Source organism: Rhea pennata, chromosome 1 (genome assembly GCF_028389875.1).
Source record: "Rhea pennata isolate bPtePen1 chromosome 1, bPtePen1.pri, whole genome shotgun sequence".
Lineage (NCBI taxonomy): Eukaryota > Metazoa > Chordata > Aves > Rheiformes > Rheidae > Rhea > Rhea pennata.
In genome coordinates, this window is record NC_084663.1 from 144,515,222 (window position 1) to 144,528,981 (window position 13,760).

The window sequence follows — 13,760 nt, forward strand, 5'->3', positions numbered from 1 at the left end:
TAAATACGGACATCTGGGAAAACTTCAATATATTAGCTTGGCAAAGATAAAGCATTAAGAAAGAGATCTTAACAGAGAAGTTGTTAGGCAGCTTTTAATTTTAGTTTTTCCTAGACATGCAGAGCCATCTCAGTGTTGGTCTTTCTAAAGCTGAGTGCTCAGACATGTAGTGTATGTTGGTATGGGAAAGAGCTGGTGAACTAAGATTTGAAAACAAATCCATCCAAAGTCTGGCATTTGTCTCAGTCTTCAAGTCCCTTACTGCATGCTCTTGGTCATGCAAGCTTATGGCCTTAGTCATTTGGCTATTCAAGATGTGAGCCTGCAATCAGGATATGAATGCCTGCTCTTGGAAAAGTGAGACCTCTGAGGATTTCTTAGAGTAGACACTAAGTGATTAACTATTTCTGATAACCTAGGCCTTGATTTTTAGCATAAGCAACATATAATTCATGTAGTATACATTCGTGGAAGAATAGAGGGGACAAATGCAAGTTGTAAGGGATTTACATTGGAAGTACTAGAAACCAAATGTGTTTTCACTTGTGTGTTTTTTTTTAAGTACTATGGAAAAGGTGAAGCAAGAAATAAAATTTTACTATGACTGAAGATTAATTATGTTAAAAATTGTTAGTCAATTGTTACTTAAATCATTCTGTTTAAATATGTATTACCAGTTGTGTTTGCTCTTAAACTAGGCTGTGTTGATGCCTTCTATCATGCATGCATAGTTTCCTGTCAAGACTTTCTTTAATTACTTTTAGAACATGTACAAGTCTCAAGGGGTAGAAATTGTCTTAGATTGTTTCTGTCTCCATGTAGTGGTTCTCTGAAAAGCCATTGAATTTAATGTTGTGGGGGAGATGGGGGGGGGGGTAGTGGATAGTGTATCCTGAATGCAGGTGTTTTGCCAGCTAAGTAAATGAAGAATATGATTGGAGATCTCAATCAAGTTAATTTCTATGATTTTTTGTCACTTTTTTTCATTGTTCTGCCATTTTTATCCTTGTATGATTTGTCTTTTTTTGGTTGGGTAGGGGTTTGGGGTTTTTTGCTTGTTTTTGTTAGGCAGCTCTGTAAAGCTACCATCTCATGAGCATTTTATTATTTACATTCCATTCCTGTATTGTACCAGAGTTGGTGACCATGTTCCATCGGTGGAAGAGATGAATGAAAGCCGCTGGCTGTATTTCAGGTGACACTGTGCTTTCCTTGATGCCAAATTAACCTGGTGCTTGATTTTCTTCATCTTTGTAACCCTAAGCGTGTGCTCTCTTTTCTGTACTATGGCATGCTGCTGCTGCTTCTCTTTTTTGCAGAGTGCCATGGATATTCCTCAGTTCTGACCCAATCTTCTGTGACTTGGGAGGGTGTGGATCATACATCAAGTCTTTAACTTTAGAAAACAAAACAAAACAGAAAACACCTTTAACTCTTGTGTCTGGATAACTAATGCAGTGAGACTAGTGTCTTTGGCCTGGGAGGACTTAAACTGAGAAATCATGGATGTGATCCTATAATTCTTGATTATGTAGATATTCTTAAGAGTTCCTTGAGGTTACCTTATACAACCATTCAGATTGGAAGGGACTTCCAGAGATGATTTAATCCAACCTTCTTAGGGTGTATTTTAAAAATCAAGGGTTATCAAGTTGCTTCATAGGAAGATGCTGATAAGAATGGAGATGATTGAGAATCCAGGTTCCTTCCAGCTGATGGTTTCTAGAACTGAAATACTGATAGCCAAAATCTGTAACTGGCAGCCGTAGGATAGTGGGTATTTGTATGCATGAACATATGTAACTTTCTGAGGTGTGGCAATGGTAAATTTTTCATGTATCCTGTCATACTTCAGCGCTCCCAGCTAACTGCTTAAATTGCCAGGGATGCAGAGGTTAGCTTTAAAGCAACTTCTTCTATGAGTTTGAGGATTATTACCCACTACAGTCATTCTTGGCTGCTGCAACAATAATTATGTATAGTAGAATGTAATACTTCCTGGTATTTTGGTAACTTCCCATCCATATATTGCAGGGCCTTTGAAAGTGTTTTGAAGTATCAGCAGAAATGATTCTACTGTTTTTAAAACAAAATAGAACAGAACTTGAAGTAGTTTTATCTGCCTTTCTTACTATTCCTTTCCATATGTTTGATTTCCACTTTGCATTCCACGTTTTGTGTGGCAACTATTTTCTGCCACGCTGCTTAGACTCCTGAGCTGTGGATAGGCTTAATGTTTCAGTGTTACAGGGATCAAATCAGAGTAACTGCTGTCATATATATGATGCTGAAATTCTAGATGTAGAATAAAGATGGGGATCAGGAGTCAGTTAAGAGCAGAAACATTATGCGTTGATACTAGAAGCTAGGAGCCTAGTCCCTTTGCCATTACAGGGCTAGTAAAACCTGAAAAACTGTTTATGCCCCTAAAAAAAAAAAAAAAAAAAAAAAAGGTTTAATTATTATGGAGGAGTGGAGAACAATACTTAAACTTACTTAATTTTCACTACAGAGGACCCTTGTCTACAAATTACAGTAAATTTCCCATGGCAGGAGTAAAAATAATGACTAAACTGTATATACTAAATGCAGCTTATAAGTATCTGTACTGAAGAGATGGAATATCTAATTGACATCAAAAGGAGAAATGGATTTTTTTTCATCAAATAGTTTCAGGGTATATATGCATTGTCACAGCTGAGAAGCTGTTTTCATTTTTCATCTGACAACAGTTTCTTACGGAGTTTTACTTGGTTGAATTGCTCCTGTATTTTCCCAGAAATCCCCACACAATTGTTACAGGCTTTCAAAAAGGAATGGAAAGGAAAACAAAGATGCTTGCTGACCTCTGTAGTGCCCTGGCTTTGGCTGTCCTGCAGCTGAGCTAGCGAGCCCTTCAGTTCATATCACCTAGTCTGTGTCTCTTCAACAAAACACTTTCTCAACCAGAACTTGCTTGTTTACCTGCCTTTCTGGTAGGCTGTTTGAGTGAAATGCCTCCAAAATAATCAGTGAGGCTATACTCTCTCTACCCCTTAGTCTTTGAGAGAGAATGTGTGTAAACCAATGCAGTAGCAATTGTTTGTTTTCCTGATTTAAAAACCATTTAAATTAAAATGGACCTTGGCTTTTATAACGTTTAAATTATGTTCTCTTATATGTAAAGTTAAATGTGTGTTTTTCATTTAAATACTGAGGGATGTGAGAAAATTCTTCTTTTTTTTAACAATAAGAAAAAAAAATAATGTGTTGGAGATTGTCCATACACTCAACAGTTTTCCTTGTGCTTCGAATCAGGGAAGTCATTAAAGTAGGATGAAGTAGCTTAATGTTTTCTGTGCATCTCTTCTCTGCAAAGGAAGTTGGGAAGATACTCTTGTACTGCATACGAGATACTCTTGTATTGAAACGCCTGTGTTTTTGTATTGTTTTGTTTCAAGTTATTAAGATGAAACTTTCGTAGAAATTGGGAGAGTAGGGGCTTGATAAAACATAATACTTGTTAGGTAATCTAGGTTTATACACATTGAAACATAAGAACAGACAGATTTGCTAAGAAAAATAAATGCGTTCTGTACAAGTTATTCTAAAGAATAACAGATACAAAAAATAATCCTGGGAATTCAAGAGAATACTGGCTTTTGTGTTACTCTGAACTGGGGGACAGCTTGAAACATGAACTTAAATATTTTTTTTAAAAGAGGGGGTAGAGGGGAGGAATTCATTAGAAGTACTCAGAATGTAAGTTCCCCTGAAAAATAATTGAAGACCATTAAAATATATAGTCTATATCCATGTACATAAATCAATATTGAAAGGGACTTCTGTAGTAAGAATTTCTGGCTGAAAGCTGAAACATTTAATGTAGAAAGGTTCTTTTGGCCTCCTCGGAAGTCAATGAACCCAAACACTTGATCTGTGATACAACATGATTTTTCACTGACCAGTGTTTTGGTCCTGTTCAAAGCCATGATCCCCTTCTTCCCAAAAGGCAGTTAAGATCTTAAGATTCAATGTAAGTCAAGTAAAAGCTGAGAAAAGAATTGTTTACTTGCTGAATTGTTTACTTTTTTTAATAAATAGAAGTAAATGTGCAGCTCAATGCATTATAATCCGGTACCCACCATGTCCATCTAGTGTTCCTTTAGCTTGCAGAGCTTTTCAGTCTTGAAGCTGCACTGTGGCAGTTAATTCCAAGGCCAAATGGGCCAAGGGGTTAAGATGATATGCTGTATGTAGTTTTTGCTATGACATGAGGGATGAGGAGAGAAGAGAGGCTTGGGGAAAAAAACAAGCAGAAGACTTTGCAGCACTAGCTCTGTACAATGTTACTATAGGCTGTCTTAGAGTGACCTCCTGGATTTCCTCTGAATTATGTTAACTCATGAGGCTTGAGTTGGCCTTTAGTCTACAAAGGTGACTTAAACCTAGTTCAATGCTTAATTTTCTGTTATTGTCCTGTTAGTCTTCTGTGTCTGAAAATAAATTGTATCTGGATTGTTGCTTCTCTTAAGCAAGCTTGTGTCCCCTGGATGCAGATATATGGTCTTACCTGCAATGTTCTATTGTTTTCTGGGAATTGTATCTCGGAAGTGATGTTGCATAAACAATATGGCTAGAAATAGCGGACACAAAGTCTAGGTAATGAAGAAATTACTCTAAACCAGTTCAGTCACTTCCAAGAGAGGGAAAATGAACAAGCAACTGTTTCAAACAATCTGTTCTCATCACTTCATGCATTTTCATGCATTCATTATAAAACATGAGCACATTTTCTACTGAAAATGCCTTACATGAGAGGATTGGAGGTTTCAGTTCCATAAAGAGCACGGAGATTGAGACATGAGTAGGATTTGAGAAAGGACTAAGGAAAGTCTACTCTTTTTTAAAAAAAACAAAAAACAGATACTTAGTCTGATCTGTGCAGATAGCTGTTTTAGGCAGAAACACAACCTGAAAGAATGGTGCAGTAATAAGATACCCAGTAACTATGCAAAAACAGAGACAAGCCCTACAGCTATTCTGTAGTCATCCACCATCTTGTCACACACACACACACACACCATCTGATCACTTGCACAGATGGGAGACTGGACAAGACAGACTACTTGTGAATGTGGTCTCTGACCACTTGAGAAACTCAGTTTTGCATTAGGTGAATGAAACCCGCAGAAAATTAATATCATGAATCTTTATGAAGTATTACTGGTACTTCACTCTGTCAAGCACCTTTAGAAATGATGTACGTGTGTGTGTACATATGTGTGTATATATATATTATATGTAATATATATATAAACGGTATATTTAAGCTACTTTCGGGCCTGTCTAGCAGCAAAGTGATTTGCCATGTCAAATATTTAGGCTGGACTTATCCTTAGTCTCTGATTTCCTGCTACTGGGCATGAGGGATGTCCTCTGCTGAAGAGGATGTCAACCCACTGTTCACTTCTTTAGGCCAAAGATAGTATTTGCCAGTTCCTTTAGGGCACTGGCAGCAAAGGTAAGCAGCTAAAGTGATGCTGAGCTGGAGTTATGACCTCTGTTACCTACAGGTGATTGCTGCTTGAGTGAAAAACATCTTATTTATAGCTGTGTAACCACAGGGGAATAAGGGACAGCTCTTCCTGAAACTATTCTTCTATTCTTCTGAATGCAGCTTTGCTGGGTGGTTAAGGTGCTTTTAAAATGCGTTCTGCCAAACTTACATTTGTAGCCCTCAGTAACACCTCTTGCTTTGTTTTCCTAATGTTTCTGTAGAGTTGGAGTTGACCCAGATCAGGATCCTCCACCTACTAATGACAGCTTTCAAGTCTTACAAGGAGTAAGTAACTATGTAACTTCTTTATTAGGCTGATGCTATGTTACAACTAAGGTGAAAAAGAGCTGTAAAGGCTACACACATGGATGAAAGCTTTCCCCCGCCCCCACTGGCAAGTCAGTAGTGGATTTTACTTTGTAAGAAGTAATGTCCACCAAAAACATTCTGTGGTGTTGGGTGTTATGGTGCAGCAGGTCACTCCAGACCTTGCATTGAAATTAGTGTGTGTGTGTGTGTATTCTAACTAAAAATCTAAAAATATACTCTTAAATCTTATCAAATCTCTTAACAATGTAACTCTAACAGTGTGCTTTCTTCTCTCCTCTGCTGCAACGTGCTTGCTTTTATTGTTCTACTGCACAAGCGGATGTCCCCAGGACTGACACATAGAGATAATGCCCTTGGCTTCTGTTCAATAATTGAGACCAAGTTCTGGCCTTTGGACTTTATTAGAACCAAAGATTAAGTTCACTAATCTGTTTTCAGCTACTGTATACTGTATCACAACCCAAGTGGATTTTGTCTCACTACCTGCCATCTTTGAGGCAAAGGGAAAATCAGAAAATCATCATTTATCTTTAGCATGGTGTTGCTGTGAGTCTTTAGTTCAGCTTTCTAGGCATCAGTAACAATCCAAGAATTGCCTTTTTTCTTCCATCATGGTGGAGTGCCTGTGTGTCCTTAACTCCATGTCCTTAACAGTATTCTATGCTCCATTAAAAAACAAACAAACAAATCAAAAAAACACTACCCTTTGCTTAATTTTGCTATTGTTAAACTAAATCCCCAGTCAGTCTGGGAACTGAATTCAGCTCCTAAGATTTTTTTTTTTCTTTTTGGACTGGTTTTACCACATAGTTGATGAGGGTAGAGGGAGTATTGTCTTTTGTGAGTTATGTTACTGATTCAGTGTCCCTGATGCTGTGTCCTGTGGCAACTATAGCAGTAAAATCAGCAAGTGTGTTGTTGCTTCAGGCATGCCCTTTAACTGTAAAGTGCGGAGCTCCCTCTGTAGCCAGTCTGGAAAGATCCCTGTCCTAGAACATCATCTGAGGAAGGGGCATGGCAGGAAGGCTGTGCTGGTAGGAAGTGATTAGAGAGGCAGAGCAGTTGTCATGCTGACATGGCTGGTACAAAGGTGCAGGGGTAAGTTTCTCTCCCTCCATCTTTGTTTTCACTGGAAGGAGATGGTGAGTTGGTTTACGCGCGTGGTCATTGTCAAACGACTACTGAATGTTGTTCGTACCATAAATTTCAGGTTCCCTCATCTATAAATCCAGTGAATTCACAGAAGGATTGAAAGGTTTGGTAAGAATTTCATGGAGATCAAGTGGGAGCTTTCTGTGTACAAGGACATCTCCATCAGTCCTCCAGACATTAGCTCACACTCTCCCAGATGCAGTGTACTGTTTGATGATTGTTCAGTAGCACAACTGATTGCTTACATAGAAGGTGTTAGAGGAAAATGAAATTGAATGGCAGGAAATACAGATGGTTTTGAACCCAGAGGATAAATGCATGTGAAACTTGTATTTGGGATCAGCTTTCTTATTAGTGATCTCTAGTGTTGTGCCCCAAATTCCCCCCCACACTTTTTTTTTTTTTTCCTTCACAGCTAGTGCTTTGTAGAAGTCTGGTCCAGCACACAATACAGGTTCTGAAATGGTGGATTTGAGTACCAAAAATGATTATCTTAGCTTCATGTCTGGAAGCCACCAGAAGGCCAGGCATCAAAACTCCTGCTAGCCACTTCCTCCAGTAAAGGCCACAGATACGGCATACAACCCAAGTTAGAAAATGGTATCATGGTAAGATGGCTTTGGCCAGTTCAGACTGAGCATGTCAGTATTTGAGGAATTGGTTTTTACAGGAAATAGCTACAGACAGAACATGAATCTTTTGTTTTCATTCAATATTTGAGTAGAAATAGCTTGTTTGCTCTTTCCCATGTAAACACTTACTCATTTGTTTCCCTCTTTAGCTGTGTATTGCATTCCTAATGGAGTACATTAGTCCATTCCCTGTGGATTCTTCTCCCTTTCACAAAGCCAAGATTAGCAGCAGGTCACAGTTAGAGAAAATATATTTGGGGGGATGGAATGAATATTTACTAAGTTTTAACTCCTAGTGGATCATGGCTTTTTTTGCATATCAGAAGTACACAGGGCAATTCTGTTTTGTTTTTTCACAGTGGTTTGGAAGATGATTTCATACAAGGCATTCTCACTTCATCTGTTATTCCTGAGTTTAACTTTGGCCTTTAGCCAAAAATAAAACAGTAACAAAAAGTAAAAACAAATGCAGCTGCAGACCAGCTGGTGTGATGACTTGCAGCATAGCTATTAAAAGGATTATATTTAACACTGTTTGCAATTCTAAGAGGTGGCTTGATCTAGCACTTAAACTTACATAACCTTTCTCAGCTGTGATTTTTTTTTCCTGTTAAGCATATTTACTCTGTGTTAAACTCTCACAAACCTGATGAAATACTTAACAGGAATGATAAATTTGCATGTCCTTCAAGGAATCAGTAGGCTTAAGGAAAGAATATCAAATAGACCTACAGCTAAGGAAGTCAACGGAGTAATGAATAGGAACCAGTTCATTTATTCTGGGGATGAAACGTCTAGGAGGGTTACTTCTCAGCTTTAGATTTCTTTCTATGGCTGTTACTGTAGTGACTATGTGATATTTATGCCGAAAGGAACTTGGTGGCAGGGGGCTCCTTAAGGTAACCTAAGGATGGTGAAGAGGGGCTACTTGTTCTCTGCCACAGTCACTTCTGATCTTTCTAGGGAAATTCACCTTCTTGATATGTCTATAAATAACTTTTTTTTTCTGCAGTTGAAGTACAGTACAGAAGTGATTTGGCTTTTTTGGATAGGACATTACAGTGTGAATGACTGGAATGTATGATTTCATTTTTCTACCTGGAATAATGGAATATACTTTTGTCTTATTTTTAGGATGGCCCAGATTCTGAAAGAAGGAACAGGATGAAGCAGGAAAGTGCTTGGCTCTTCAGACTATGGTATAGCTTTGACCATAAGTATCCTTTTGAAAACATAGCTTAGCTTAAAGACATGAAATGTTCAGGTTTCTTTCATTGCCTCATACCCAGGTGCAGCCTTAGGCACCTGAGACAGTCAAATCTGATAAAGATCAAGTATTGTCTGACAGGTTTAAGGCATAGAACTGAAACTTGAACTTGTAGACTTTGAAGATAGATCTTTGCTTTCTTTAAGGTGCATGGTATGTCACATTTGCCAGAGAACAGGAGACGGTCAGTTCTGTAGACTGAAGTTTTTTGTTAAGTAGTGAGACAAGAGCCAGTTAAGTATTTTAAATTCTCATTTTTGCTGATGCTCAGAGCATCTAGTTTCAAGGTTCATTGTGCATGTCTAATCTACAGCTCCTTGCTCTGAAGAGCTATCTGCTTTGGTGACGAAGCTCTCTTTGGAAGATTCCATTAAAGATATGTGAAGTTTTGGAACTAAAAACATACCTGTGGTCCAGTGCAATCCCTTCAGTATATCCAGAACTTCCTATAGGTGTTAAGGCTGAGTGTGCTTTGTGTGTGTATATATTCTGCTGTACAACTTCTCTGAAGCTATTGTTGTGTTATTTAGATAGCCTTACTTAAGGTTCTATGCAATTTTTGTATAACTCTGGGTCATGTGTTTGCTTTTTTCCTGCTCTAGTGTATTTTTAACCAAGGTATTGCACATGTGCCTCTCAACAGTTTGCATTCACTTAATAGAAAAGGAGAAATCTAATCTTGTGACCAGGGCAAGTCACTTAAACTGCAGAAATTCAGACAAGTTTCAGTACTTGATTCTCAGCCATTTCTGGGGGAGCAGGGATGTACTGGGCTATGGCAAACTGCCTTTTTTAAGAAGGAAGCTGAGCCATCCCCTTCCCTGCCTTTACAAAGGTGTTGTGCCTTGTAAAAACAGGAGTAGCTGGTATAGCTGACCCTCAACTGACACTAGCACAACTGCAGTCCTCAGCAGGTGCAGTGAGGGGGGAAAATGCTAAGGGAAAATTACAGCTTAATTCACTGTATCACAAAAACTTTATTTAAAAGGAGGCTGTCTGATAGTGCACTTGCTGCTTCAGTAGTGACTGAAAAGCTTTAAGGAAGCATCCTGTGAAGTTTGTACCAAGGAAGCCTTGAAATCGAGAGGCAGAGTTGTCTTACTGTATCTTACAGGATTAAAATTCTGCTCCTTCTATTGCAAGGAGGCATTCAGATAAATGCTTTTTCAGGGGGGTTAAATTGCATATAAGGGCTTATCTTTAGAATTATCACCTCTATACCCACATTATAATCTCAAAATATTTTTGCTGACACATTCACATGGTTCATGTGTAGAAAGACAGATTGTTCCAACCTCACTCTCCACAAGAGTTTAACTTGAAAAAGACATGAATAAGATGCATTTGCCAGTGTGCTCTAACGCAGACTATTGTCCACAGAGTATGTGGATGAGTAACTGGAAACATCACTACTGTGGGACATACAGTTCATTTAATGTCATGGGCTGTTGCCTGGGTTCCCCCACCAGTGTTAAATATGAAGGAAACAGCAGCTTTGCTGAATTATCAAATGTCTTTGAATTTGTTTCATTTTGACTGACCTGCTGCTTGCCCATCTGCCACAGAGCAACATGTAGACTGGTGAGTTAGCGTAAGGGGCAGAGTTTTTCTTTACAGGACTGAATGGAGCCAAACTGTTAAAGGGGGAGGAAGGGAAGAAACAACTGTGCAGTGCCTTTTTTAAAAAATTTCCTCTTTCCCTTTCACACTCTGACCTACTGAGTTAGGATGAGGGGAATGGTGTTTTATTTTGTAAGTGGACTTGATTCTATCTGTGTGTATAGGCCTAAGAAAGTAATTAAAATACCTGTAATACATGCTTCCATTTGAAATAATCAGACTGATTTTTTTTTTAAAAAAAATCAAAGCTACAAAACCCTGTGGCCCCAATTAGAGTCAACATTTGGAAGTCAGTGTTCTCCCTAGCACTGTTCATGTGCCAGTCAAGATCAGTGTGCTGCTATGTGGCAGGGACGTGGGTTTTTTTGACTTCTGAGCATTTCCTGGGACATGTCATCTGCCTAGAGCACTAGCATGGACAAACATGTATTTATCTAGGGGCATACCTGTGGAAGGGGATATAAAGACTCTCCTCCCATGTATTCTGATTAGCATTACCTGGAAGACTGTTTCATTCCATGTCATGTAATGTGGTTCTGACTATACATTTTCACAGAATCACAGAATGGTTGAGGTTGGAAGGGACCTCTGGAGATCATCTAGTCCAACCCCCTTGCTCAAGCAGGGTCACCTACAGCATGTTGAACAGGATTCCATCCAGGCGGGCCTTGAATATCTCCAGTGAAGGGGACTCCACAACCTCTCTGGGCAACCTGGTCCAGTGCTCCGTCACTCTCATAGGGAAGAATTTCTTCCTTATATTCAGACAGAACTTCCTGTGCTTCTTGTTCAGTCGCTGGGCACTGCTGAAAGGAGTCCAGCCCCATTTTCTTGGCACCTTCCCTTAAGGTATTTGTAGACACTGACACGATCCCCTCTGTCTTACCTTCTTCAGGCTAAATAGGCCCAGCTTTTGCAGCCTTTCCTCATAAAAGAGATGCTGCGGTTCTCCGATCATCTTCATAGCCATACGCTGGACTCTCCCCAGTAGCTCCATGTCTCTCTTGTACCGGAGAGCCCAGAACTGAACACAGTACTCGAGATGAGGCCTCCCCAGGGCTGAGTAGAGGGGCCAGATCACCTCCCTCCACCCACTGGCAGCACTCTGCCCAATGCACCCCAGGATAGCATTGGCCTTCTTGGCCATATTGCTGGCTCACGGTCAACTTGTCATCCACCAGCACTCCCAGGTCCTTCTCTGCAGAGCTGCTTTCCAGCAGGTCAGCCCCCAGCTTGTACTGGTGCATGGAGTTATTCCTCCCCAGGTGCAGGACCCTGCACTTGCCCTTGTTGAACCTCATGAGGTTCCTCTCTGCCCAGCTCTCCAGCCTGTCCAGGTCTCTCTGAATGGCAGCACAGCCCTCTGGTATATCAGCCACTCCTCCCAGCTTGGTATCATTGGCAAATTTGCTGAGGAGGCACTCTGTCCCTTCATCCAGGTCACTGATGAATAAGTTGAACAAGACTGGACCCAGTACCCTGGAAGTCACCACTAGCTACAGGCCTCCAGCTAAACTCCATGCCACTGATCACAACCTCTGAGCTCTGCCTTTCAGCCAGTTCTCATCCACTCATCTAGCCCTCACTTCCTGAGCTTACCTATGAGGATGTTATGAGAGGCAATGTCAAAAGCCTTGCTGAAGTCGAGGTAGACAACATCTATTGCTCTTCCCTCATCTACCAAGCCAGTCACTCCATCACAGAAGGCTCTCAGATTGGTTAAGCATGATTTCCCCTTGGTGAATCCATGCTGACTAGTCCTGACCACCTTCTTTTCCTCCATATGCTTGGAGATGACATCCAGGATGAGCTGTTCCATCACCTTTCCAGGGATGGAGGTGAGACTGACTGGCCTGTAATTTCCTGGGTCCTCTTCTTGCCCTTTTTGAAGACTGGATTGACATTGGCTTTCTTCCAGTCCCCAGGTACCTGTCCAGTTCCCCATGTCCGTTCAAAGATGATGGAGAGGAGCCTAGCAATAATGCTGACTATTGTCTACAGTTATGTGATGAGTAACTGGGAACATCAGTTTTCCCATCCCCTTTTTGTGGCTTTGTAAAGTATGTGCATCTGCACCACAGAGATGGAGCCTTACCAGTGTAACTGCAGTAACTTCTTAGGTGCTTTGATGCCTGAAGGCTTAGCTGCGTTTCTTAGTGTGTAAAATAAGCCGTTCTAAATCTCACTTAAATTTTGAAGGAGAATAATCCCTCTTTGACAGCACCTATGTTAGGGTCATTAGATTGTGTCCAGACTGAACAGATCTATGGTTGCATCAGTGTGACTCTGACCCAGCTAATTGTGGACCAGTTCAGGAGGCTGTACTGCTCTGAGGACCTTGGATGGAGAGCATTTCTTTATTTTACTGTGCTGAGCCACATGGTCATGCCATCTTGTTACCCCTAGCTTGGGATCTCAATACCATGCTCACATCTACAGAAGAGAACTACCCTAAGATTTATTAATGTTAAGGAATATCTATCTCTGCATGTTTCTGTTGGCCCCAGGGATCCCAGAAGATGAAATGTTGAAGCTATATGAACCTTTAAGAAGGGAGGTAACTAGTTCCCCTTGCAGAAAATATAAATAAACTGCCCTTAACAGGATCAAGGGAGGAGTGCATACAGAGGGGGGAGATGCTTCCTCTTTCACAAATACAGTTTTTTTTCCAAATGTATTTAGTTTAAATACAATTATTGAAGCGTACCTAGTTCAAAGACAGATTTATATTTATGCTTAATTGTCTCTTTGTTTTAAACAGTGATTCTCAAGCCCCAATCTATTTTCCTTAACTACTAAAAGTTATTTAAAGCCAATTCTCACTCACAGTGGCCCTCCGCTAACCACAACTTTACCAAGCTGGTGTGGTCTGATAGCTCGCTGTCTGACAAGTCCTCAGGTTTATGATGTAAGTAGAATGACTAAATACTTGTGGAGTTTTTGTCTTTGTTGTTGTTGCTTTTTTAAACTTTCAACAAAACAAGTGGGGTTTTATGGGGAGTGTTTTTGTTTTGGGATTTGTACAATTTTCATATTGTAAATGCTAATTTGTCCTAAGACAGAAAAGATTTAAGATGCTCTTCCCTGAGGCAACAGCTTCTGCTAGTAGAAATCAAAAATGTTCTGTTAATTTTCAAATAGTACATAAATAATAGCATATAAGGATACTGGAAAATTACAGGCCTAATCAGTAATCTAATTCTAAATGAATCACTTCAAA

The 13,760-nt window shown here is 39.9% G+C and overlaps 1 protein-coding gene across 2 annotated transcripts in view; it reads left to right on the forward strand.

Annotated features, from left to right (window-relative positions):
• SLC9A7 (solute carrier family 9 member A7) overlaps positions 1-13,760 on the forward strand; it is a 75,669-nt gene that overhangs the window by 55,215 nt on the left and 6,694 nt on the right. Inside the window, exons 13-16 of one of the 2 annotated variants that reach the window (XM_062601553.1) lie at positions 1,136-1,195; positions 5,761-5,824; positions 8,788-8,870; positions 13,343-13,448. In XM_062601553.1, the coding sequence (XP_062457537.1) occupies positions 1,136-1,195; positions 5,761-5,824; positions 8,788-8,870; positions 13,343-13,448 (313 nt within the window). The remainder of the gene's footprint in view (positions 1-1,135; positions 1,196-5,760; positions 5,825-8,787; positions 8,871-13,342; positions 13,449-13,760) is intronic. The other variant, XM_062601554.1, reaches the window with a different exon arrangement.